Source organism: Myxocyprinus asiaticus, chromosome 32 (genome assembly GCF_019703515.2).
Source record: "Myxocyprinus asiaticus isolate MX2 ecotype Aquarium Trade chromosome 32, UBuf_Myxa_2, whole genome shotgun sequence".
Lineage (NCBI taxonomy): Eukaryota > Metazoa > Chordata > Actinopteri > Cypriniformes > Catostomidae > Myxocyprinus > Myxocyprinus asiaticus.
In genome coordinates, this window is record NC_059375.1 from 25,508,282 (window position 1) to 25,535,383 (window position 27,102).

At 36.8% G+C, this 27,102-nt stretch overlaps 4 protein-coding genes across 7 annotated transcripts in view; 2 read left to right on the plus strand and 2 right to left on the minus strand.

Moving 5' to 3' along the window:
* Window positions 1-1,383: 1,383 nt before the first annotated feature.
* gch2 (GTP cyclohydrolase 2) lies at window positions 1,384-5,864 on the plus strand. Its single transcript, XM_051667714.1, has 6 exons — window positions 1,384-1,824; window positions 2,317-2,426; window positions 2,618-2,673; window positions 3,762-3,793; window positions 4,095-4,179; window positions 5,130-5,864. The coding sequence occupies exons 1-6, from the start codon at window positions 1,518-1,520 to the stop codon at window positions 5,257-5,259; spliced, it is 720 nt and encodes a 239-aa protein (XP_051523674.1). The 5' UTR covers window positions 1,384-1,517; the 3' UTR covers window positions 5,260-5,864.
* A 272-nt stretch (window positions 5,865-6,136) lies between these two features.
* cript (cysteine-rich PDZ-binding protein) lies at window positions 6,137-11,143 on the minus strand. Its single transcript, XM_051667723.1, has 5 exons — window positions 11,012-11,143; window positions 10,580-10,645; window positions 9,007-9,061; window positions 8,763-8,866; window positions 6,137-7,263 (listed from the first exon to the last, which is right to left on the minus strand). Exons 1-5 carry the CDS (start codon window positions 11,025-11,027, stop codon window positions 7,199-7,201), a joined length of 306 nt encoding a protein of 101 aa, XP_051523683.1. The 5' UTR covers window positions 11,028-11,143; the 3' UTR covers window positions 6,137-7,198.
* Window positions 10,391-21,443, plus strand: LOC127423427 (phosphatidylinositol-glycan biosynthesis class F protein-like). Of its 4 annotated transcripts, none has more exons than XM_051667717.1 (7): window positions 10,391-10,447; window positions 10,595-10,668; window positions 12,097-12,346; window positions 12,511-12,602; window positions 12,692-12,808; window positions 18,321-18,429; window positions 21,066-21,443. In XM_051667717.1, exons 3-7 carry the CDS (start codon window positions 12,119-12,121, stop codon window positions 21,177-21,179), a joined length of 660 nt encoding a protein of 219 aa, XP_051523677.1. In that variant the 5' UTR covers window positions 10,391-10,447; window positions 10,595-10,668; window positions 12,097-12,118; the 3' UTR covers window positions 21,180-21,443. The 4 variants fall into 4 exon arrangements, 3 of the variants coding, with proteins under 3 accessions (XP_051523677.1, XP_051523675.1, XP_051523676.1); XR_007894316.1 differs by lacking the exons at window positions 10,391-10,447; window positions 10,595-10,668 and adding exons at window positions 11,284-11,586; window positions 18,867-18,977; XM_051667715.1 differs by lacking the exons at window positions 10,391-10,447; window positions 10,595-10,668 and adding an exon at window positions 11,284-11,586.
* A 289-nt stretch (window positions 21,444-21,732) lies between these two features.
* rhoq (ras homolog family member Q) overlaps window positions 21,733-27,102 on the minus strand; it is a 35,439-nt gene continuing 30,069 nt past the window's right edge. The window contains exons 3-5 of the mRNA XM_051667718.1: window positions 26,823-26,987; window positions 22,344-22,439; window positions 21,733-22,167 (exon numbers count right to left, since the gene is read on the minus strand). Of these exons, the coding sequence (XP_051523678.1) occupies window positions 22,012-22,167; window positions 22,344-22,439; window positions 26,823-26,987 (417 nt within the window). The 3' untranslated portion in view covers window positions 21,733-22,011. The remainder of the gene's footprint in view (window positions 22,168-22,343; window positions 22,440-26,822; window positions 26,988-27,102) is intronic.

Sequence of the window (27,102 nt, forward strand, 5' to 3'; positions counted from 1 at the left end):
CAGCAGTTACAGAAATACTCAAACCAGCCCATCTGGCTCCAACAATCATCCATGCGATTATCTAATCAGCCAATCATGTGGCAGCAGTGCAGTGCATACAATCATGCAGAAACGGGTCAGGAGCTTCAGTTAATGTTCACATCAACCATCAGAATGGAGAAAAAATGTGATCTCATTGATTTGGACCGTGGCATGATTGTTGGTGCCAGACAGGCTGGTTTAAGTATTTCTGTAACTGCTGATCTCCTGGGATTTTCACACACAACAGTCTCTAGAATTTACTCAGAATGGTGCCAAAAACAAAAAACATCCAGTGATGGGCAGTTCTGCGGATGGAAATGCCTTGTTGATGAGAGAGGTCAACAGAGAATGGCCAACGTCAAAGTCTACGGTAACTCAGATAACCGCTCTGTACAATTGTGGTGAGAAGAATATCATCTAACAAGGCTATTCTGAGATGCGGGTTGGCGCTGTTTTGGTGGCACAGTGGGGACCTACACAATATTAGGCAGGTGGTTTTAATGTTGTGGCTGATCGGTGTATAACTAATCCATTGTTCATTCATTCATTTATTCATTTTGCATTAAATAAAACTTTATTGTCCACTGACATGGACATTTTCATTTGGCATCTCACCACAATACAAAAACACACAATAATCACACATAAGATTTGCATGATACCAAATTAAAATGAATAATAATATCAAATAATATAATATCAAAATATAATATCAAAGCTGTGTGATAAATTCAACAGCTCTATGGTGTCATAACCCATTGTAAACTATCCCAAGATTAAAAAAAAAAAAAAATGGCACCTTATCAACACGCCTGATGTTCACAAAATGTCTAGGAAAAATTCTCAACCAAGTGAGCTGCGTCACACAGATCAGTCTTGGATATGCTGATGTGAGAAATTAATTTATTTTTAATATGTTCAGTCATATGATTTCGCCAAGAATAAATTATGACCTTTAAAACTATAATTGATATGGAAGAACTAATTGAAATGTGTGCCTTTGTGTGTATAATAATAACAATGATGTATATTTTAAATCTTTAAAGGATTTTGCATTTCTAATGCAGCTTTTGGGGGTCTAGCTTATGTGTGAGCACATGAGGTCATATGCTCAGAAGTTTGACTCTCACCGCTGTGTCTTCACATTCAGACTAGCAAATCACGAATCGGTTAGCGCCGTTTGCATGACAGTTACGCATTATTCAATTACCCCATAAAAATGGGTGTGACATATGTAGCCTACACGATAACAGAGCGCGTGGTCAGAAATATTTCACCGTGTTCGCCGACGTTCTCAATTGGACACAGTGATAGTGGAGAGGTACTATAAATGCTACGCTGACTGAGAGAGATAATTGAGACTCAGGCAAGAGTAGCACAAACTGAGAACACTTGTGGTTGTATTTAAACCTATAGTTAACATTAGATTTTTTTGGTCTGTAAAAGACTATAAAACGACTTTATTCTCTTTTAAATCAGCAATTAAATCATATTCAATGGAATACCAAAATGCGGCAGATTTGAACGGTTGTTGCAATGGCAAAATTGTCACAGAGTATCTCTGCCGAAACGGCTTTAGCGAGATGTCAGTCGAGGCGAAGAAAGTCGCTGTCCAGCACAAAAATGAGACATCCCGGAAAGAGGCGGAGGATGAGTCGCGGTTACCTGCGCTGGAGGCGGCGTACACAACCATACTGCGAGGAGTCGGAGAAAACACTGACCGACAGGGGCTCCTGAAAACCCCACTCCGTGCAGCCAAGGCCATTCAGTTCCTGACCAAAGGGTACCATGAAACAATATGCGGTAAGTGCTTTTTTCAGAACATGTTGCCTTGGTAGTGTCTGTACAGTCACTTAAAAAAAACTACGCTTTTTACGCAGTGGTGCGTCTGAGCGCGTAAGCTTTTGCGCTACTAGAGTATTCCACTGTTAATGAGGGGTTACATAATTTACCTAAACGTCATTATAACATTCTGGGATTGCTCAATGCTTAAAGCACCAACTTCATTAGTCTGGCTGGTGTGAGGGGCTACTTAAACTAATCACCTTTAAGTTCCTAAGTACTTGCCTCTCTCCTGAACTGAGCTGATTTATGAAAGGTGTTTTAATACCTATTGTTTCTAAAGTTTTTCCACAAAATAATTTCAACTATTCCATATGTGCCCCTTTAGTAATCTGCACACAATGCATGCCTGGTAGATGCTAGCGTGAGAATGCTCTTTCCAGTACAGTAGTCATTATTATGGTGGATATGTCATTTATTTTATGTGTTAAAAATTTATTTTTGTTTCCACAGATATCCTTAATGATGCCATCTTTGACGAGGACCATGAGGAGCTGGTTATTGTGAAAGATATTGACATGTTTTCTCTTTGTGAACATCATCTAGTACCATTTTTTGGCAAGGTATGTGTGTTCTGAAAGTATCAGTAGCTATTGAATAAAAACGTAATCTTTACTGTGATCATTGACCCATACATTTTTTCTAAGCCTGGGAGGAGTGCTCAGTACTGTGAGGTTAATGGGTTCTTTCCAATGGGTTGCAGTGCTTGGGAAATAAATTGAGTAAATGTATTTTATGTCCATCTAATCCTTAGGTTCACATAGGATATCTGCCAAGTAAAAAGGTGGTTGGCCTCAGTAAGCTTGCAAGGTGAGTATGCATCATGCACACAAACATAGAGAATTCAGAGTGCCAGTCTTGGATGGTAAAAGGGATTGTTCTCACATCAGAGTGAGATAGAAAAAGAGCATGTATTAGTTACAAGTGGCTGAGTTCTTCTGTTATCATAGCCCATTCACTTGAGGCTTAGATCCAAAGCCTGGCACAGTATCCTGTCCCATCTGAAAAAAGCCAGACTAGCTGACTTCTGGCGCTGAGGAAATCCCCCTCAACTCCCTTATCCACTGTGGAGTGGTTGTGGGAACCATTACCATTGCTAGCCTCACTAAATATAATGAGCCTGGTGCTTCCTTTGGCTGAATAAAACAACACAGACTTCATGAGACGCATTTCATCCACTGCATTTACTGTATATCTGAGTTACTTCTCTACTTAAAAAACTGTCTAAAAAAAAGTTACAAATACATTACAGTTATATACCTTTATGGATTAATGTTTAGAAGAAAAAAACACAAGTAGTGCTTGGTTAAAGAGGCAGAGAGAGAGTCTATCAAGTTCACTGCATGATGTTTAAAGGCGAAAGAGCCTGTATTGATCATCAGTACACAGAGAAATCCAAAGCACAAATAGAGAAACCTTCATATTCTGCTGATATTGTCATATTTTGGTATAAAGCAAATAACTATCCATTAATGGACCCCTTTTCACAGACTGTGATGCTGCGTTTCCACCTTATTTAGCTGCATAAATCTAGCAAACATTTGTATATTTGCAATTTTTTAATTATTTAATGTACATTTCTAAAAGAATACTTTGTATTATATTACCCTGGAAATAGTTTAAAAAAATAAGTTACCACAGATGCAGTGAGGTTTCTAATACAGCTGCTCAGAGAGTGACTGTAAATTTGTCATCTTCTCTCTTTTGATGGTCGTAATCCATCGCTCTCCATTTTTTCTTCACTCCCATTCACCACTATCGAAGTTTTCCCTGCAATCGTTTACTTACGTGTTCCAAAACCCGGAAGTGTGAAAAGGGTCCATTGGCTGTTTGATTAGTGCAGCATTTTTGATGAGTTGTTTTAACTTTGTGCTCTTGTGCATATTGTCCCTTTTTAGAATTGTTGAAATCTACAGTCGAAGACTTCAAGGTAAATATTCTCCATCACATTTAGTGTATCCTGTTATCTATGCATTTAGGTAACTACTGAATATAGAAGATTTCAGTGTTAGCATAGTCTGTACAATTCCATCTCTAAACTACAAGACATTAAATGTGATCTCATCTCAGACATTCTATTGAATTTATGCTTATCCATGCAATATATAGTGACATTAGGGATGCACTTGCAGTCAGTGCAATTTAATTTGCACAGTTATAATCTGTGGTTCACCTTTAAACAATGTTTGTTGCCTGCTCAGTTTTTTACTGTTTGGTTTTCCAATTTAAAGTGCAAGAGCGTCTAACGAAGCAAATAGCAATGGCGATCTCTGAGGCTTTGCAGCCTGTTGGTGTAGCAGTTGTCATTGAGGCAGCGTAAGTATTTTAAATACAAAACTTCCCTTTACAAAACATTGATTATTTATCAATTAATTAATAACCTAGTGATTTTGATACTAGGTTATTTAAAGTTATGTAAAAAAAAAAATTAAATCATTTTATCCCCTTTTCTCCCCAATTTTGGAATGCCCAATTCACACTACTTACTAGGTCCTTGTGGTGGCATGGTTACTCACCTCAATCCGGGTGGTGGAGGACAAGTCTCAGTTGCCTTCGCTTCTGAGACAGTCAATCCATGCATCTTATCACATGGCTCACTGTGCATGACACTGCGGAGACTCACAGCATGTGGAGACTCATGCTACTCTCCGCAATCCACGCACATATTACCACGCGCCCCATTGAGAGCGAGAACCCTTAATTGCGACCACAAGGAGGTTACCCCATGTGACTCTACCCTCCCTAGCAACCGGGCCAATTTGGTTGCTTAGGAGACCTGGCTGGAGTCACTCAGCACGCCCTGGATTCGAACTCGCGACTCCAGGGGTGGTAGTCAGCGTCAATACTCGCTGAGCTACCCAGGCCCCTGTAACATTAGATTCTTTGAAACAGTAATGCATAACCTAATAACCTCTCATAATCACTAACATTTCCTCGATACAAAGCATTACAATTAAATCTCATGGATTCAAAGCTTATAGAACACCCATTCAGTTTCTGCTTTAAGTGACTGTCATGGCTGATTTCTTCATAAATCAAAAGTTGCAAACCACAAACTGAATTGCAAAACAGACTGAAAAAGTTCTAGCAAAAAGATATAACTTTATTAAATTTACATCCTAAAAAAATGTGCAAAGTGAGTTAAAAGCCAGACCAACAAAGGGAGCAGACATTTCAGCACATTGCTTTCTTCAGTGTGTTCTTCATACAGTGATGAAATATGTATATCAACTGTTAATTGTGACTTGAATGGATGTGTGTTGTAGTCACATGTGCATGGTCATGCGTGGAGTACAGAAGATGAACAGCCGTACTGTGACTAGTGCCATGCTGGGTGTGTTCAGAGAGGACCCAAAGGCTCGGGAGGAGTTCCTGGCCCTGACCAAAAGTGCATAGTAATCCACACTTACCTGCTCCAACTCGGTGTGTTTACAGTGAAACAGGTCAATGATTATTCTCTACATACTGAAACCCTCCATGGTGCTAAGAGAATCTCACTGAGCCAGAGTTGTAGATCTTTTCCACCAGCTACTGAGACACAGAATGTGTGTACTGTAATGCCTACAGCTGAAACTCAGGGGTCTTCTCTGTTTGCATATATTGAAATCCTAATATATAAAATGTGAATATTGAAGAATCAGTGTTACTACACACTACTACTTTTGAGGAAAAGTTCCTGTAGGTACCAGTTTGATAACACATCACTGAATTCTCAGGCAAAATAATTCTCAAAGCTGCCTTAAAACTGACATATTTAATATTTTTCTTTTTAGTAAGTTAACAATTATTTCAGTTATCTTTGTCTCTGCTACTAACAATTATAAGTCTATGTTTAAGCTTTTTAATATATTCAAATTAACATTGCCTCAGATACTCCTAACTTTATTACTTTTTACAACATGAAAACATTAGAAAACTAATTTGTATATAACTTATAAAATATCAAGTAATACAAATGTTTCAGTCACTTTTTTCATATTCCCTGATTAGCTAATTTTCAATGTCATATGTAAACATGATGTAAACCTATTGAATAATTTATAGTTACAATAAAAGTCATTATGCCAAAGACAAGATTCTTGTGATTTATCTTTGTGGCATCATTTCTGTGTAATTAGAAGGAACATTGGTGTTGTGATATTTTCACTTTTTTACATAATACACCTAGATTTAGATTCTATCATAAAATTATCATGAGCCACTTCAACGTTAAAGCTCCATTATTAAAAGCTTCTTTTAGTCATTGCTTTCTCATTTAAAAGACTGATTTGTGCAAGATGTCATCACAATTTTATTTTGCAAAAAAAATAAAATATATATATACAGACTTTAAAACTGTCCCACATTGTAATCGGTGTCCCAGACAATCCATAATTTAATAGATATTAAATTTTACAGTGTCTAAGTATTGCTGTGCCTTCTTGCATTTCAAATATTGCAAATCATCAAACAGACTGCACTCACAGCAGTTAATGACTACAAATACTATTTTCAGTACAAACTACAAATCTGGGATTAAACAAACAAATTTGGGATTCACTCCACATTAGCATTTAAAAAGTAAACAACAAAAGAGATACATATGCCACTGTGTTGACAAGAAGACCCAAGTGTGTGATGGACAATGCTGAGGGCAATTAGAAATTTAAACAGGCTATCAACATCACTGTACATTAAACATGTTACTATCTTACATTGACGTGTCATAATCTACTGGTTTCATATTTACATTAGATGCTCTAATAATTACACTGACTTGAAGGGTCTAGGGAAAACAATATTTTAAAGAATCGTAAAAAAAAAGACATGATAGAAAAGATGTTCTTGACTTGGGGGAAGGGATGACATTTAAATGTCAAAGTGTAGACTTTTGGTTGGTTAGGTCCAATGGCCAAGTAAGTTATAAAAAAGGGGCTATAAACTGCCATGAAGTGAACTGACTGTATTTCAGGGTCCAAGAGATGGGTGTATCTGAGTTGTTTAACCACTGTCATTGTGTTCTTTTGAAATAATCACTGATGGAAGATGGGGAAAAAAAGTTCCAAACTAATGAGAACATTTAAGGAAAACAGGTTTTCAGATTTACTTCTACTTTGTCCAAACAGTATATGCCAAAATATTGCTCTAAGGTTAAATGAGAGATGAATACCAATAACATATGCTTCTCATAACTAACAGTTACAAACACGTGCACCATTTTCTCAGCACTTTCTTGGTCACAAAACACTGCAAACTGCTCTTTTGTGACCATCAATTATAATTATCTGCACTAAAAACAAACACAATCATCTACCAACAATCCAAATACAAGATGTCTCCAGCAAGAAAGAAAGAATCAAACAGAGGTCTGTTTGTAATTCTTGGTATCAAGAACCTTTTTCCCACACATGGCACAAATTCCTGCAAAAGTAGAGATAGAAAACACATAGATGAGTTGTGTAAAGATATACAGTTGTGGCCAAAGATATTGGCACCATTGGTAAATATAAGCTAAGAAGGCTGTGAAAAATATGCTTTTATTGTTTATCTTTTGATCTTTCATTCAAAATATTCACAAAAATATATCCTCTAATGGATATCAAACAATTGCAAACACAACATAAGTTTCATCAAAAAAAAAATATTTTTGGCAAATATACGTATGTGTGACACAATTATTGGCACCCTTTTATTCAATACATTGTGCAACCTCCCTTTGCCAAGATAACAGCTCTGAGTCTTCTCTTATAATGCCTAATGAGTTTGGAGAACATATGGCAGATAAGTGATCTGAGGCTATTCCTCCATACAGAATCTCTACAGATCCTTCAAATTCAGAGGTCCATTTTTCTATGGGGTTCAGGTCAGGGGACTGGGATGGCCATGGCAGAACCTTGGTTTTGTGGTCAATGAACCATTTTTGTGTTGATTTTTATGTGTGTTTTGGATCATTGTCCTGCTGGAAGATACAACCAGGGCCCATTTTAAGTTTTCTGGCAAAGGCAACCAGGTTTTGATTTTTTGTCTGTTGGTATTTGATAGAGTCCATGATGCCATGTATCCGAACAAGATGTCCAGGACCTCTGCCAGAAAAACAGCCCCAAAACATAAAAGATCCTGCAACACATTTAACCATGGGAATTGGGTACTACATCTCTGTGTGCGCCAAACCCATCTATGTTGTTTGGTGCCAGAAAGCTCTATTTTTGTTTTATCTGACCATAGAACCCAGTCCCATTTGAAGTTCCAGTAGTGTCTGGCAAACTGAAGACACTTGAGTTTGTTGTTGGATGAGAGCAGAGGCTTTTTTTCTTGAAACCCTCCCAAACAACTTGTGATGTAAATGAAGTCTGATTGTAGTTTTGGAGACTTTCTGACCCCAAGACCCAACTAATTTCTGCAATTCTCCAGCTGTGATCCTTGGAGAAATTTTGCCATTCAAACCAGTCCTCACCGTACGTAGAGACAATATAGACACACGTCCTCTTTCAGGCCGATTCTTAAGATCTCCAGTTGATTGAAACTTGTCAATTATTGCCCTGATGATGGAAATGGGCATTTTCAATGCTTTAGCTATTTTCTTATAGCCACTTCCCATATTGTGAAGCTCAACAACCATTTGCCATACATCATAACTTTATTATTTGGTCTTACCCATTGTGATGGATGACTAAGAGAATGTGGCTTGTGTGTTATCTCATATTTATACCCAGGAAGTCATGGCTGAACAAACCCAGGTGCTAAAAAATGTTAAATATAAATGGGAATATACTTCAGATATATTTTACTCATAAGAATTTCTAGGGTGTGCCAATAATTGAGGCAAATGTGTTTTGGAGAAAAATATTTAATTATGAAATAATTTTGGCCACAGCTGTATATAAGAGCATCCAAAAAGATTCCCTCACTGTCCATCTCACCTTTCTTGTATGCACATCCCTGGCAATAGTGTGAACCAGACTGATGAACAGAGCTTTTGCATATTCTGCAGGTGGCAAAACCAGTCTTTCCATAAGGATCAAACCTGTCAAAAAAAAATATTTATATATACTAATAATGATAAAAAAAATATTATGCAAGCTTTCAATACAAATTCATCATAAATGACACAACAAATGCATAACAAGACTATAGTGTTAAAGTATAAAATTCCAAGCAACACACCTGGCTTTTTTGGAGGTCAGCATTTTATTTTCATTAAGTTTTCGCCCACCACTTTCTGTAATACAACAGTTTTCATGTTAGTATTCATTGTTGACAAGTTATACATACTAACATTTACTACTATATAAATACTAATGGATATAAAGATACTAAAAATATTGCTAACACTTTAAAATTAGGTTCTATTTGTTTACAATAGTTAATGCATTAGGTATCAAGAACTAACAATTAATTTCTTTTTACAGCTTTTATTAGACTTAATTTCTGTTCATTTATAAAAACACTATTGTTTATTGTGAGATCATATTAATTTATAATACATATCTAATGTTAACATATACAACTTTTAGTGTTAAACTTTTATTAGTATATGTTGAAATTAACATTAAAGGTGCTGTAAGCAATTTTTTCATGGAAATGTATGCAAAAAAATGTCCAACTCCCTTAAAGATATTAATGAAATAAGTGTCCTGAGATATCTCACCGGTCTCAGTAACAGCTGTAGACTTTGTAATCAGCAAACAAAATGTGACCGCAGACATTGACGATTTTCACCTGTCAATCATTTTGCTCGATCACATATTATTGTAGTTGCAGCGAATTATTGAGGATTAATGCCATTTTTAACCAATGTTGTTCATAACAGTTGTCTGTTGAGGGCACTATTTTGCTGCTGTCGTTTTAAACAACCATTTCTGCATGATGTCAGTCTCAATAAAGCTCATCTGGTATCTTTGGAGATCAGGGTTTTGGAAAGAGGGAGCGTGGCTCAGTCTTGTGGAAGAAGAATGGCTGAAATCGCTTACAGCACCTTTAACCAAGATTAATAAATGATGTAACAGTATTGTTTATTGTTAGTTCATATTAAAGGGATAGTTCCCAAAAATGAAAATTCTCTCATCATTTCCTCACCCCCATGCCATTCCATGTGATTATGACTGCTGAACACAAATGTTTTTAGAAGAATATTTCAGCTTGTTGGTCCTTTCAATGCAAGTGAATGGAGGCCAGAAATCTAAAGGTCCAAAAATCACAAAGTCAGCATAAAAGTAATCCTTAAGACACCAGTAGTTTAATCCATGTCTTCATAAGCGATATGATAGGTGTGGTTGAGAAACAGATCAATATTAAAATCCTTTTTTACTCTAAATCTCCACTTTCACATTCACATCAGAAAGTCACATGTGGAGATTTATAGTACAAAGGACTTAAATATTGATCTGTTTCTTACCCACACACCTACTGTATCATATCACTTTTGAAGATATGGATTTAACCACTGGAATCATTTGAATTACTTTTATGCTGCCTTTCTGTGCTTTTTGGACCTTTCTGGCCACCGTTCACTTGCATTGAAAGGACCAACGAGCTGAAATATTCTTCTAAAATCTTAGTGCTCGGCAGAAGAAAGAAAGTCATACACATCTGGGTTGGCATGAGGGTGAGGAAATGATGAGAGAATATTCATTTTGGGTGAACAATCCCTTTAATTAATTTCGTTAACTAATGTTAACGAATACATTCGTATTGTAAAGTGTTAACAAAATATTATCTAACCAGCTAAATAATTTACCTGTCGTGTTTCTAGCACCATCTTTCCAGGTATCAGGAGTGATGACCCGTCCCAGTTTCTTCTCGCCTGTTCGGGACATCAACACATGAGTAATTCACAAAAACACAACACCCTTTCATCCTTCATGCTTGGCTGACTTCACTATAAACAACATAGTAATATTATTCATCGTCGAGCGCAAGAGCGACAGAATACACGTATGTTTAAAGCAGATTGTTTTGTTGTTTACTACAGTTCTTTTGCTACTATAGTACTGCTAGCGAGTAAAACACGACCCAAAATTACTTGACTAACATACAAATGACAATATATAGGACATTATATATATATATATACACACATATATATATATATATATATATACACACACACACAAATTACTTGTAAACGAACAATCTTCTGATTTACAATAAGATTAATAATATAACTAACAGTTTTCGCAAACCATCTTCAAAGGTGACAGAAAATCGTAGCTAACACGGATGGATAGTTCTCAGGTGTTAAAAATGAAGCTAGAAACAATTTTACTCTTCATAGTGACGTGTTATGAGCAGTTGTCAAAATAAAAGCCCTGATAAACGTCTCTGAAGATAACCGTATTTTTTTTTTTTTTAATGAAATGAAATTAACCTGAAAACTATTGAAAGTGTTTGCAACAATGTGGCATCCAGTGGTACAATCAGTTTTCTTGTATTAATTATCGGGTCTTTTATTATGTTTTTTTTTTTTTTTTTAGAAGAAGTTGGTCATTGTGATTTAATTATACCGGAAGTTCAAAGGCAGTCATGTTTTGTAAATAAAATGCTCTACGTCCGAGGTTTATATTTATTTGTAGTCATTAATATGTTATGGACTTCTGTCCTAGAAAGGATAAAATCTGAATTTTTGATGGTTTGTTAAATTGTTCATGAAGTGCTGGAGGAATCTGGCGATCCAACAAGCTGAATTAGGAAGCACATTTTATCTGTGAATATTAGCTTCAACCAGGTACAAATCTGAATTTAAGAGTAAGTTGAGTTATTCACGAATATATGAATAACTGTCATTCGTTTACGCTCATTTTACCAGCGAGCAATATAATGCCCTCACTGTTGTTTTCTTAATTGTAAATGTTGCTTTCATACAGAAATCTGACGTATGGCCTTATATTTCATATATTTGAGCATATTTAAATTCCATTAGTATTTGGGGGCCATTTTTGTACTATTTTAAAATCATATGTACAAGAATGTGACTTTTTATATCAGTGAAACCCATATATGAACATATATTTCATAAATGTGTTTTACCTATATTGCCAGTGGCATTATTGCGAACTATACCTTTAATAGATTTAACATTGCTTACTTGTTGGGTTCCTATCTGTATCTTGTGTCCTTTCTTTGTCCAATGACTCATGTTGCAACTCTATATGAAATAATGTGACAGGCAGTTCTCAAGGCTTCCAATTAACACTGCTTTTGTAATTATTAATTCAGCTGTTCACTCAGTGTTGTTCGCTCATTCCTCTTCGACAGGTACAGTCGTTTAACCTCCATTATGTGGGATGTTGAGATCAGGGGCATGGCATCAGCCCATGTCATCATTGCATCCTCCATCTTCATGGCAACTGTAGTGCCTGCTGTGTTGGTGGAAAACTTCTCTGTTTATGGGACTCACATGGTTTGGCTGTATTCTGTGGCCGGATCTGTTGCTGTAGTCAACATTGCAGTGTTTTGGCTTCTAGGCATCAGTCCACCAACAAAGAAAAACACACTGAGCTTCAAGGTATAGGGAGCAGCAGAGTTTTCTCCAGTGATTTGTCAGTTGGTGACTTAAAGGAATGAGTTTTATAAAGTTCAGTGAAAGAAGAAGGTTTGGTGGAATATTTTGAAATATCTCATGGAAATGTATAATTTTCATAGTGTTTTCGTTTGTTATTTGTTCCACAGATCAATAGATTGTTGAGATGCTGTCTGTACTTTCTACTGTCATGCCTCTTTTTTCATAGTGTGGTTGTACTGTATGGCGCACCTCTACTAGAGTAAGTAATGCGTGTGTATTTGCTTGGCATCACAAAATGTAGAGTCATTTTGTGAATGCCAGATGTTTAAGTCTTATGTCATGTTGCAGGTCTGCCTTGGAGACGTTTTCTCTGGCTGTGCTACTGTCGACACTTACTACATTGAGATGTTTGTGCATACTGGGCCCTAACATACAAGCGTGGATCCGGGTTTTCAGCAGGGATGGGTATGTGCTGTATAAATTATGCTTCATTAACAGTATGGGAAGTGGGCTTGTTGAGCAGTTCATGTGTTACACTGTATTCTTCCACAGCTGAAACCCTCTATGGCTGAAATCCACTAGATGGAGACCTTGATCAACTTTTAGAAATGGGTGCAACCATTCACAAACAGCTTTAGAGTGTAGTCTAAGAATTATTTTAAAAAGAGAGCCTGAAAAATTTGAATAAATGACACAAAACCATTTTAAAATGGCAATTGTAATGTGTTATCTGCATTTAACTTTAAATGAGGGTGGCTTAATGCTGTTAGACAAATTAATCCCCCATGGCGCATGAGCTGGTTCTGATCTTTCCCAATTTCTAATTGTATATTTTCACATAGGCTAAAGCACTGTCAATGTCAGTTAATAAAATCAGTAATGCTTCTCTGTATGTAGCATATAAGCTTCAATGAGATGTTGGACAATTACTTGAGACTGAGATGTTTAGAAACAAGCACAAACTCAGACTACAGAAGCATGTTTTGTGCTATCATTTAGTTATTGTTTCCAGTGGTATGATGTCAGAGATGGTGTGTGTTTATACAGCTGTAGTATCTGTTTAACCCTTAAATTCATGGTAATTTTCCCAAATACTTTTACACATTCTGGTCTTTAGCGACCCGGCACTTATATCTATAAAAAATTGATGTACAAAATGCCCAGATAGTGTATAATTTTACAAATACTTTCAAGACAATTAGAAAACAATTAAATAAAATATATTTTGATGTTTTATTTTTCACAAATTAAAGACATAATGCAACAAATCAGGACAAATAAAGAACAGGATTCATTATTTTCACACTGAAATTTCATGAGATGCAACTGGCTGTCAAACACATATTGAGCTACACATAACAATATACACATGTGTAATACGTGTTACTTATGTGTATCTTATGTGTATTTTCTCAGGCACTTGTTGAGTTTAAATGGATGCACAACGTCCATTATTTCAGTAGTACACCCAAATGACAATAGTCATATCATACTTTTCATGTGTTGCACTTGTTAAAGTTTACTTCGATGTTGTTTTTTCATAAAATAGCAATGTCAAATGTAAATCAAGTCAATAACTTAAACATCAGTGCCACCTTGAGTAAGAAATAAAAAGTATAATATGTATGTGTATAAAATACTGATAATTCACCATTGTTGTATAGTTCATTGTTGCACAGAAAGACAGCATGATATAGTATTTATTTGTATGAATATAGTACTCATTTATCTTGTAATACACAAAGAAATAGATATCCTGTGATGGTAAACTTAAATAGATATGAAATAATTATAAAAATATAATTTATGAAAGTGCAAAAAAAAAAGAAAACAAAATGACTTGCATACCTCAGGTCAAACCCCCTATACACTTTTGCTACTTAAATCATTATAAATTTAATTATTTGGTTTTTGTTTTTGCAATTTTGTCATTTTTTGTGTCTATTTATAAAATATAGATTGAGGAATACTAAAGAGGTGTGGGCACAACTCCAAAAAATGGATGAGGTATGGGGGTGGAATGAGTTCCCGGGTCTCTAAAGACCCGGAGGTATGCGTTTAAGGGATAACACTGCAGGAAATTTGTTTCTTAGAGGTAAATACTCAAGAATTTCTCTGAGCAGCTGAGTCCATGACCTTTTTCCTTGAACACTCTTACTCCTCTATCTTCATCTTTAGGGGCCAATCACAGAAGATGCGAAGCCCCTATTGTATCTGTTAATGTTCTTATTATTCTTTTTCCGCTGTTGAAGTCTATAGGAAAGTTATGAAATTTGGCACACTGCTAGAGGATACTCTCAAATGTAACTGACCCAAATTTGCTGGCTTTAACTCAAACCCCATAGTAGTGTAACTGTTCAAAATTTCAGCCTATAACTATAACTTTCAGAAACAAAATTATTTTTCCTGTGATTCCTTGGGTCATGCTACATCTAAATAGAGCTGTTCAGCTTGTAGTCCAAAAACCCGGAAGAGAATTTGCCATGGGTTCCCTTGGGATTTTCCAATGGGTTTTTATAATGGGGTTTTTGAACTTATGAGAAAAATAAGGTCTTTGGTAACCATTACTTGACGATACGTGGACGTTTTGTTCTACAACATAAATTACACACAGTCATACCTCAAACGGGAATTTTGAAGCAGTATTGAATTACATCCTTTTTTAAAAAAAAAAAACGCGGCGATTTCAAACTTCACGTTTGAGGTATGACCGTGTGTAATTTATGTTGTAGAATAAAACATCCATGTATCATTATGTAATGTTATAATGTTCTATAGGTTTTGCCATTTTTGAGTTCCGCCCACTAGATTTTACGACATTTAAAATTTTCTGAAAAACCTACTTTTTCGAAGTCCTCTAAGACCGTTTGTCCATTTTACTAAATTTTGCACGTATCATCTAGAGACACTCATGAAAAAAAAATTATTCGATTTTTCATGATAGACCAAACCGTTCTCTTGTAATGGTTCAACCAATTTGACCACGAGCACGCCAAAATGGACATGAGGCTCTAAGTTCGCAACACTTTAGTGTATTGACACCTTGGTATATGTCATCACAATCATGACTTGAGGGTACCTACAAAGTTTCGGCACACACACACACACACACACCTAGTGGTCAGGAAAAACTGTAAGTACAGTTTTTTCATATTTGTACTTTACTTGAGTATAGATATTTCTTTGGACTTTCACTTCACTACATTTTAAAGAGAAAATTTATACTTTTACTCCGATACATTTCTCCACACCCTTTCGTTACTTTTGTTACAAGATAGTGATGTGTGATTTGTTGAAAGAATCATTTGAGTCAAATCTTTTAAATTTGATTTCTTTGAAGTCAACAAAAAGATTCAAAAAGCGATCTGAATGATTCGTTTTGTGAATCATGAATCTGATTCAAAATCACAAGCGAAGCGCGTGCCAGATTATGTGTTCTGTCGTCTGTCTCCGCTGGGGAAGACAAGAAACTGCTTATGCAAGTTTAAATTTGTTTTTTGACTTATCAATTTGATAAGTTTTGGCTTAAACATTATGAAAGCTGTTAAATAATGAAGTTATATGTGATCATTCTCCCACCTTTCCAGGAGACCTGTTCATATAAAAGTCAATAACGTGTTCACATTTTACATTTAGCAAAGTGCGATGTGTATGAATAATTAATGTACCAGCGCTCATGAAAATATCCAACAATATTTATTTTTATATTTTATGAAGATGTGAATGGTCTTTGCCTAAGTTTTCTGGTGGTTGCTAAAGTTTTATATTTTCTTTGGAGCACATTTATGCTACAGTATGTGCTTACTAGGGTTTTCTGGATGGTTGCTAGGGCATGCTATGCAGTTGTCAAGGTGATCTGCTGTGTGTTTTGGCGCATTGCTACAGTATGTGGTTGCCAGGTTGTTACTGTGCTGTTGCCAAGTTGTTTTCTGTTTTTAGCACATTGCTCTGCAGTTGCCAGGGTGTTCTAGGTGGTTGTCAGGTTGTTGCTATGCTGTTGTTAAGTTGTTTTAACTCTGTTTTTAGCACATTACCATGCAGTTGCCAGGGTGTTCTGGGTGGTTGCTTATTGGCCCAAATAAAAAGAGCCCACCCCCAAAAGTCTCTGTTCTGGTCACTAATATGACTCAACTCTCTCTTTCAGTGTTCCAATTTTTATGGACTGTGGTGTTCATTTACACTCATCCCATAAATATAATCATTCTGATGTGACTTGAATGCGCCATTAAAGGAATAGTTTGTTTAAAAATTAAATTTCTCATAATTTTCTCACCCTCATTCGATCCAAGATGTGTATGACTTTAATTTTGTTTCTGTAGAACACAAACAAAAAAAGATTTTCAGAAGAATATCGCTGTTATGTAGGTCAATTCAATGTAAGTGAATGGTGGCCAGACCTTTGAAGCTCCAAAAAGCACATAAATGCAGCGTAAGAGTAATCCATAAGACTCCAGTGGTTTCGTCAATGTCTTCTGAACAGATCCAATTGGTTTTGGGTGAGAATAGACCAAAATATAACTCCTTTTTCAACTATAAACCTTGACATTATCAGTCTCCTTGGCGATCAGGATTTCAGGCTTGATTACACTTTCTATAGCACCATCTAGGGCTCTGCGCATATGTCAAGCACTAGAAAGTGAAATTGAACTTGAAATCATGATCATGCTTAGAGATTGCAATGGCAAGATATATAGTGAAAATGAGTTACAATTTGGTTTGTTCTCACCCAAAACCAACTGAATCGCTTCAGAAGACATGGATTTAACCACTGTAGTAGTATGGATAACTTTATGCTCCCTTAATGTGCTTTTTGTAGCTTGAAATGTCTGGTCACCATTCACTTGCATTGTATGGACCTATAGAGCTGAAATGTTCTTCTAAAATCTTTGTGTTCTGCAGATGAAAGAAAGTCATACACATCTAGGATGGCATGAGGGTGAGTAAATGATGAGCACCACCAATCAAATAAGTTGCCATGGGTTTAATGAACTGTTCTGTAAGCTAGGCAATTTACTTGTACTTTTGATACTTATGTAAATTTAAAATCAGTTACTTTATTACTTTTACTTAAGTCATTTTCTCATGGGCTACTTTAACATTTACTTGAGTTAATTTCCATGAAGGTATCTTTACTTTTACTCAAGTATGACAAATTATACAACACTGCTTTTGATTAATTTGGCCTATTGTCATAAGACTTGTGTCGTTACCTTCCTTGGGTCATGCCGAGTGCATTAATACCAAATTTGTCTTGATCGGCCATACTTCCTGATGGCCATTTTGAATTTAATTGAAAACCTACTTTTTCGAACTCCTAGAACACAAGTCCAATTTGCACAAAATTTTACTTCTATCATCTTTAGACACTGATGACAAAAAATTATGAAAAGCTTTTTGATAGACCAAACTGTTTTTGTGTTACTCATCAATGAATTTAATGGCAAGATGCCAATAAGGACTCTGAAGCGGTATCTCTTGAATGCTTTGGTGTATTGACATAAAACTTCATATACAGTATGGCATTGTGAGCCCTTACCATACAATATCAATTTGGTGACAGCGCCACCTATTGGTCAAAAGTTATAAGCATTTGTATAACACTAAGTAATAAAACAAATGTTTTTTTGTTTTTCACCACTTTGCTCAAAATCATCACCAGGATTCTATATTCAATCTAAGTGCTTGCCATTGGTGTGCTTGGCTCTGTAATTTCTGCTTGCAGCTATATTTCTAATTTATATCAGCATACAAACCCTTTATTTAATAATCTCTTATCCTTAAATAATGCACATATATCTAAATTTGTCAGTGTACTGTAAAGCCATTGTTTGATTAGTTTATCTGTTCATATGAACACTGCTTGTTTTGTACAGTTGTATAAAGTTATTTATACAGAATACAGTTGGTATTCTTGTCTTCATGAACAAAGTGTGTTGTTTGCAGCAAAGTGATGATTAAGTAAGCATTTTGTTTTCAGGGCAATGTCAGTGTGGGACACCTCTCTTCAGATTACCACTGGCTGTAGTGTGGTTGGGGCCTGGCTGGGAGCTTTTCCTATTCCTCTCGACTGGGACAGACCCTGGCAGGTTAGTGTAATGTTGGAACATAACCATATGTACACATACGAATTTGACTCCTTTCTACAGTAATGATGAAATCTTTCAATCCTGTGCACTAATTTATTGCAATGGCAACCTAGTATCACAAATTCCAGTAATAAAAAAAGTGTAATGTGAAGCTGTTAGCACACACGCTTCTGGCTGAGGTGTCATGCCATGTGGGTGATGCAGGTTTGAGTCTGGTCTGCAGCATGTTTAAATCCCATTTCTCCTCTATCCCCAATCATTTCCTGTCTTTCTTTACTATATCTATTTAGTAAAACAAAATCCCCAAAACTATTTAGATTAATGAGAGGGTGTTGTTTAGTCTATGCTTTGTGAAACTTATTAGATATCTGCTTAGGCAGCAGAATTTCAGGATAGGGTTCCTTGTTTTTATGGCTTCTGCTCATATGCTGCATCAGACCTCAGAAAGGAGGAACATTCCAGAGAAGTGTTACTGCTGAAGGTGACTTCCTGAAACTGAGATGGCATACATTAACTCCAACATGTTAGCCTTGCGGGAAGATTGTGCAGTAAGCATATTTTTTGTGTAAATTGTTGTTTTACATTTTACTTATTGATGCTGTCTGTATGATATATATATTTTTCTATTCATGTTATTCTCTGTATTCAAAAATTATCTATTGTATCCTTAAAGGAATGTTCCAGGTTCAATACAAGTTAAGCTCAATTAACAGCATTTGTGGCATGATGTTGATTACCACAAAAAATAATTTCGACTCACCCTGAAATTTATTTATAAAAGAGGGGCAAAAATTGCAGTTACAGTGAGGCACTTACAATGGAAGTGAATGGGGCCAGTCCATAAACACGAAAATACAGTTTAAAAAGTAAAGCCACAAAATGTAAACATTATACATATTAACATTATTTCAGTGATAAAATAGCTTACTAACCTTATCTGTGTAAAGTTTTATCCATTATTACAACATCGTTGTCATGACATGAGCCTACAATCCTGGTCTTGTATGCAAGTTTAAACAGAAAAGGTTAGTAAGTGCACTAAAATCATGTTAACATGTATAATGTTCACATATTGTGGCTATACTTCTGAAACTTCTGTTGTAAGTGATTGAGCTTAACTTGCATTGAACACAGTACATTCCTTTAACACTATTAAACCAACCACTTGTCATTTTTGTGACGTAGATACATGGTACATGTGGAGCTTGCTTTCTTTTATACCATAGTTCACATTTAGACCCACAACTGGGTATTACATTATGAGTGAAATCATCATGTGTAATCTGAACAACTACAGACTGTTGTCAAATAGAAAGCAAATTATGCATAGTTAACATTGAGAGCACTTTAGACAACATGTCCCCCTCAACCAATAAATCTGCAAGGACAGCCTGAGACAGACTTTGTTGGGAATAAACCAATCTTCATGAAAAATTAAATTTCTCAAAACATGGAAGGATTGTGCTTAGTGTTCAATTATTCATGCATTGCACAAAGACATTGATCAGAGGCCAGCGTGTGCCCTCATTTTGCCCTCAAGATGTCACACTGAAGTCTCCCATGTGTGCTTTCTGACACGCTCTCAACACACAGATGTCTAGACGAGACTGCAGCATTGAGACTGATGAATTATGGTAGTGAGAAAGCTGTAGGGAGTGCAGTTAGGTTGGCGTAGGGTGATTCTACAACACATGATAGAAGTGTGAACTAATGAGAAACTCTAGGGTGGTTGAGTCCCGGCGCACACACACACACACACACTGTCCTCTTCACTGCCATGACACTCCGCTATAATGGTGCCCATATCACTTCCATGGTCTTGAGATAATTGAAAAATCAATTTTATTAATTCTAATTAATTTTTTTAATTCTGAGCCACTATGCAAATCTTCAGTCATCTATTCAGTAAAGTATTCTGCCTTAATCTGTAAAACAGAAGATGACAAGAAAAGTGTGTGTAGGAGTAATCAAATATGTTTTGTCAGCTGCTACTCAGTCTCTTCAACTTAATATAATAACAAAACCAAAAAATGCATATTTTTAAAATGATGTGTGTTTTGTGCGCAAGTCTGAAATATGCTTTAAGAAGCTATGAAGAGGCAATAAGACAAAAAAAAAAAAAAAAGACGAAATGTTATAAAAACCTGTTTTATAATCATTACATTTAAATTATATCCACTTGGGCATCAACAGTTTAAGTTTTGTCTTGATTTTCAAATTCTCACAAAACCATTGTGCCTTTGGATTTTTAGATTTGCATTCCATTTATCTACTGTTCATATGTAATATTTATAAAGGCTTTTTTCATTGTTCACAATGTGCTGGAAGCTTCAAAGACCACTCAGACATCTTTACATATTTGCAAGGTCTGCAAGAAATTTATTTTTAAAAGCAAATAATGTTTCAAATCACACGAAGCAAAAAATTCAAAATGCAAAGCAGTCGGCACAGACCTGAGAGGCAAGGCCACCAATACGTGAAACTCAAACTCTACATTAAAAAAAGAGGAAAAAAAAAAGCAGTCTTGAATACAAAATTTGGTTGGCAGAACACCACAGGGATTTTGAAGAATTCACAGCCAATCACTTGTGCTCCTGCAGTTTTAGATCTTTTATTTTTGTGGCTCCTCTGTCTAGGTTTGGCCCATCTCCTGTACACTTGGTGCAACTACTGGATTTCTGACTGGCCTTCTCACTGCTCCTATCTGGATCCACTGGCATCGCAAACAGCTCACCTACAAACTTAAGTGAGGAAAAGGTCTCAAAGTTACAGGCCTCGAGGAACTGAGAGAGTGAAAGAGATACAGGCTTGTGTCAAAAATAGAGAGAGAGAGGAAAAAAAAATATATATATATATATATATTGTCCATCCCGGTGCCAGGTCCATGTGCATGTTCCAAATCCCAGAAATGACGTTTAACTCTGAGGTCACATTTCCAACAATAAAAATCTGTTGTTGTGAGTTTGTTTTTTCTTTTTCTTTGTTGAATAAAATATTTCATTTGTTGTATGCTCCTCATGGCAGTATATTTATATTTATTTCATAATTTCTCTTTATCTTCTTGTAAATTATGCCAGTGCTGACTGAGAAAAATGTTTTGCAAACCAAAACTGAAATGCACAGTTTCCCTATTAGAAGTTAAATAAAGTCTTACTTCTGTAAATGACTGATGGGTTTGGCTGTGCTGTTTAGACACTCTGGGTTTCCTCCCTCAAATGTACTCGTGCTCACAGTGCCAGACACGAAAATGCAGATTGTTTTTAAATCAATAGTAGGGGATTCTCAGACATTTGTGTCTCTTCACTTTCTTTTCTGTGTGCTTGAGTGTGCAATAAGTTATGATCTCTCATCATTGTCCTTGTATGCCACCTCAAAGTTTAGTGTTCTTGTGTTGCTTGTCCCTGAACATCATGTTTTTATGTCAGTTGTTCTTGTCATCCCCCATACCTTGTTCATAATATCTGTTTTCTCAGTTGTAGAGATTGTAATATGGTTGTCAGTTGGACATGGAATCACCATCATTTGTTATAAGTTCTTGCTCTCTTTCTCCTGGATGCCCCTGAGCTGGTGTATCAGTCCCCCTCATGTGATCAGGCAGCAGTTAATGCAGCGTGGGCCCAGTCTTCGCTTGTGGGCACCTTTCTTAGGAGCCAGAATGGCTATAATGGCCTCATCGAACACAGTCTTCAAGCCTTTCTGTGTCAGTGCTGAGCATTCAACATAACAGCAGGCACCAATCTGAAAAGGCATAGAAAAGGTCTAATGAGACACTGTTTCTTTGCAATAGCATCTCACAAGCACCAGCAAGTCATGACAACGTGGTTTTTCCCTTTCCCTTTGACCAATGTCTGAGATTTCTCCCAGTAGAGAGTTTTGTTTTTAAACTTGAAGAGGAAGTATCCCCTTTCCCTTACCTCCTTTGCAAGCTTTTGGCCTTGTTCTGTAACAATGGGCTTCTCTTTCACATCGTTCAGCTTGGCAATAGTCTTTGGGTCATCACGCAGGTCGATCTATAGCCAAGAAAGGGGACAGGGAGAAAGTCACAGATAACTAAAATATGTTAAAGTTGTAATTCCTGGGGCCTGGGTAGCTCCGTGGTAAAATACGCTGGCTACCACCCCTGGAGTTCGCTAGTTCGAATCCCAGGGCGTGCTGAGTGACTCCAGCCAGGTCTCCTAAGCAACCAAATTGGCCTGGTTGCTAGGGAGGGTAGAGTCACATGGGGTAACCTCCTCGTGGTCGCTATAATGTGGTTCGTTCTCGGTGGGGCGCATGGTGAATTGAGCGTGGTTGCCGCGGTGGATGGCCTGAAGCCTCCGTGGCAACGTGCTCAACAAGCCACATGATAAGATGCGCGGGTTGACTGTCTCAGACGCGGAGGCAACTGGGATTCGTCCTCCGCCACCTGGACTGAGGCGAATCACTATGCGACCAGGAGGACTTAGAGCGCATTGGGAATTGGGCATTCCAAATTGGGAGAAAAAGGGGAAAAATCCCCCCCCCCCCCCCCCAAAAAAAAGTTGTAATTCCTGTGCCATCTGCATCCCCAAAAAAAACTGTAAAAATAATAGCGGTTTTCAAACAGGTTTGCTGAACAATCCCGCTGTCTGACATTGGTAGATCGATAGGATAGTCCCACCCCAAACTCACACCATTGGTTGAGCCAATGTTACTGTGTTTTGAAAGCATCATAGAGCCACAGTGTTTACTCTTTTTGGGGAAATCAACCAATGAATGGCTTATTTATAGTTGCCACTGCATACTGAGGAAAGTACACACTTCACCTTTAAGCAAGTCCAAAGTCTGAAACAAAGTGAGGCACTAACTGTAAGTGCACATGTGCTCTCCATATATATTTGGTGGAAGAGATTCCATATGATGAGGTTTGTTTTTAGAGCAGAAGGTTCTAGGAAATTCAACCCAAGTCCAGATGGTGGCATGCGCCTGCAGACTCCCCTTTCACATACAAAGTTCCACCACATTTGTCTAGGAGGGTCTCTGTCTCTACTGTTTCCAATTAAAATTCCTCCTTATCCAAGTCTGATTTCTTGCCAGCTACACCAGATGTATAGAGAGGCCCTCTCACTTATCTTGGGGAAAAAAAAAAAAATGGGAGGACTCGTAACCTCTAAATATGAAAGCTATAGGAAGGGAAGTCCCGTCTTTCAGTTGAAAGAGGCAATCTTTTTTTGATAGAGATGTTTCTCTTTTTTTATTTGTACAAATATGTGCATTAGCTGGACCACATTGATCATACTGTTTCAGTCTTTCCACGTTCAAGTAGATAGGAGCTGTACTTGTTTTCCCATTACCTTCATAGAAAAGGACAGGGGGCTTTAACAAGATGGTCACCAAGTGGACTGATTTGCCTTAAAGTGACTTCCATAACCATAACTCACATATGATCATTTAAATTTCATGATTTTTTCACCTCTACGTATTGAGAATAGTGATCGACCGATATGGGTTTTTAATGGCCGATGCAGATATCCAGAGTGCAGGATGGCCGATAGGCCGATACAATGCCGACATATCACACAATTTAATATAGTAAATAACTAACAAAATTGCTAAATAAAAATGAATAAACTGTTATTTAGCACTATATTTACTCAATTTCACACTGAACTTTAAATTTGTAAAAAAAATATTGTATTTTAAAATGGTAGATAGCGGTTTCTTCTGATTTCTGTTCAGTCATAAAATTTTAGTAATTTATTTGCACATGAAGAAATTGTTAATATATTAGGAAGAAGGAAATAACAGTACACACAGTAGTCCAGCAACCATGGATGGCATGTCCACGTTAGAAATCGCATTTTCAAAAAAAATCAAACCAACTGTACATACGGTGCATAATGAATAAGACATTTACTCATAGCGCACATGAAGCGCTTTTACTTTTAAGTTGCACTCACGTGCTCGTGCGGATTCAGCACGGCCTCTGCGATATATCGGTTGACCACTAATTGAGAATTACCCTTTTTGAATAATGTGAAAGGCATTCTAACTGAGTGATTCATTTGCTGGTTTACAGTAGCGGTGAACCTTTGTAAACACTTGGCACGGCCCATATTTCGGTGGCTGTCTGGTACCTCTCTAATCGATTACTCTGCATCTGTATCCACCTCATTAAGACCGAAACCATAGACACAGCAATAAAGTACACACACACTCGCTTAATTCTTGATTAGGAACTCTATGGTCCTAATAAATAACCCGTAGTAGTCTTATGCTGTCGTTGCCCATCTGCCTCGAGGTTCGACAAGTGCATTCTGAGATGCTATTCTGCTCACTACAGTTGTACAGAGTGGTTATCCGAGTTACCGTAGCCTTTCTGTCAGCTCGAACCGGTCTAGCCATTCTCTGTTGACCTCTCTCATGAACAAGGCGTTTCCGTCTACAGAACTGATGCTCACTGGATGTTTTTAGATTTGGGACCATTCTGAGTAAACTCTAGAGACTGTTGTGTGTGAAAATCCCAGGAGATCAGCAGTTACAGAAATTCTCAAACCAGCCCGTCTGGCACTAACAATCATGCCACGGTCGAAATCACTGAGATCACATTTTTACTCATTCTGATGGTTGATGTGAACATTAACTGAAGCTCCTGACACATATCTGCATGATTCTATGCACTCCACTGCTGCCACATGATTGGTTGATTAGATTACAAGAATAAGTAGATGTACAGGTGTACCTAATAAAGTCCTCAGTGAGTGTATATACTATATATTTGCCAATCCACACCTGTTAATTAATGTACAATGTAAGGCTATATTAGAGCAATTTCATTGACAATATAATGACAGGAAAACAATGTTTGAACCTTTCATAATAAAACAAATCAGTATTTTCAAATCATTGCCACAAATACTGCTAATATTACCTATATTACTACACTTTAGTTACCACTACAATGAATCTCACTGAACAGAAAAGGATCACCTGTAGCCTGAGTAATTCTGACAGTCAACACAGAATAAACAAAAGCAGACAATGAGGGTGTTTGCACTGAAAAGAAAAGAAACTTAAGTTTTATCCAAGTCTGATTTCTTGCCAGCTACCCCAGATGTATGGAGAGCCCCTCTCCATACATCCACTAAAACCTCTAAATAGAGTTGTACTTCTGCAGGTCCAACACTAAGGCTATGTTCAGAATACTACAATAATACTACCATATTACTCATACTATTTCTGCAGTATGTATACTGTGCACAATATGCACATTTTCTGTATGTACAGTTGTGCTCAAAGGTTTGCATACCCTGGAAGAAATTGTGAAATTTTGGCATTGATTTAGAAAATAGGACTGATCAAAAAAAAAACAAAAAAAACAAAACAAAAAAAAACTGTCTTTTATTTAAGGATAGTGATCATATGAAGCCATTTATTGTGCTCCTTGAAACAACCACACTGTCTTTCTCCAGAGAAGCCTGTATTTCTCCTGAGGTTACCTGTGGGTTTTTCTTTGTATCCCAAACAATTCTTCTGGCAGTTGTGGCTGAAATCTTTCTTGGTTTACCTGACCTTGGCTTGGTATCAAGAGATCCCCGAATGTTCCACTTCTTAATAAGTGATTGAACAGTACTGACTGGCATTTTCAAGGCTTTGGATATCTTTTTATATCCTTTTCCATCTTTATAAAGTTCCATTACCGTGTTACGCAGGTCTTTTGACAGTTCTTTTCTGCTCCGCATGGCTCAGTATCTAGCCTGCTCAGTGCATCCACGTGAAAGCTAACAAACTGTCTATTTATATACAGACACTAATTGCAATTTTAAAAGCCACAGGTGTGGGAAATTAACCTTTAATTGCCATTTAAACCTGTGTGTGTCACCTTATGTGTCTGTAACAAGGCCAAATATTCAAGGGTATGTAAACTTTTGATTAATGCCATTTGGGTGATTTCAGTTATTATTATGATTTGAAAAGGAGCCAAACAACTATGTGATAATAAATGGCTTCATATGAACACTGTCCTTAAATAAAAGATCAGTCATAATGCCAAAATTTTCACAATTTCTGCCAGGGTATGCAAACTTTTGAGCACAACTCAATATAATACCAAGATGACCTAATATTTTTGTCAAAATGTGCAGTAAACAAACAGATCCTGTATCCCATAATGATACACTTGACCTATCACTTCCAGAATATAAGCAATATAAATTTAATTTTTAATCAAAAGTTTAGACATTTTTATTAGACACATTTCAGAGATGATAACTAGAAGCCACTCACTTAAATACTAGTCTTTGAAATGTTTATTATTGTACATCTGTTTCACATACAATTTTGTTAAATCTAGTAGGCAGTATAAATTGCGCAGTATGCAGTAAGAACGCTGTTCCATTCCGAACATGAGTGTTTGGTGTAGCAGGTGTGCATACCTGTGTGCCAATGAGCAGGTAAGGGACATTGGGTGCATACTCCTGCAGTTCAGGGACCCACTCCTCTCTTATGTTCTGGAAGCTGGCTGGATTCACAACCGAGAAGCAAATGAGGAAGACATCAGTCATGGGGTAGGACAGGGGTCGTAAGCGATCATAGTCCTCCTATCAGAGCAGAGGACACTGGGTAAAAACAAGTATGCAGCCTTTTACTGTTCATAAGCCAACAACCGTCAAACAAGTATTGATAACTCAAGAAAAGGTTTCTGTCTAACCAGAA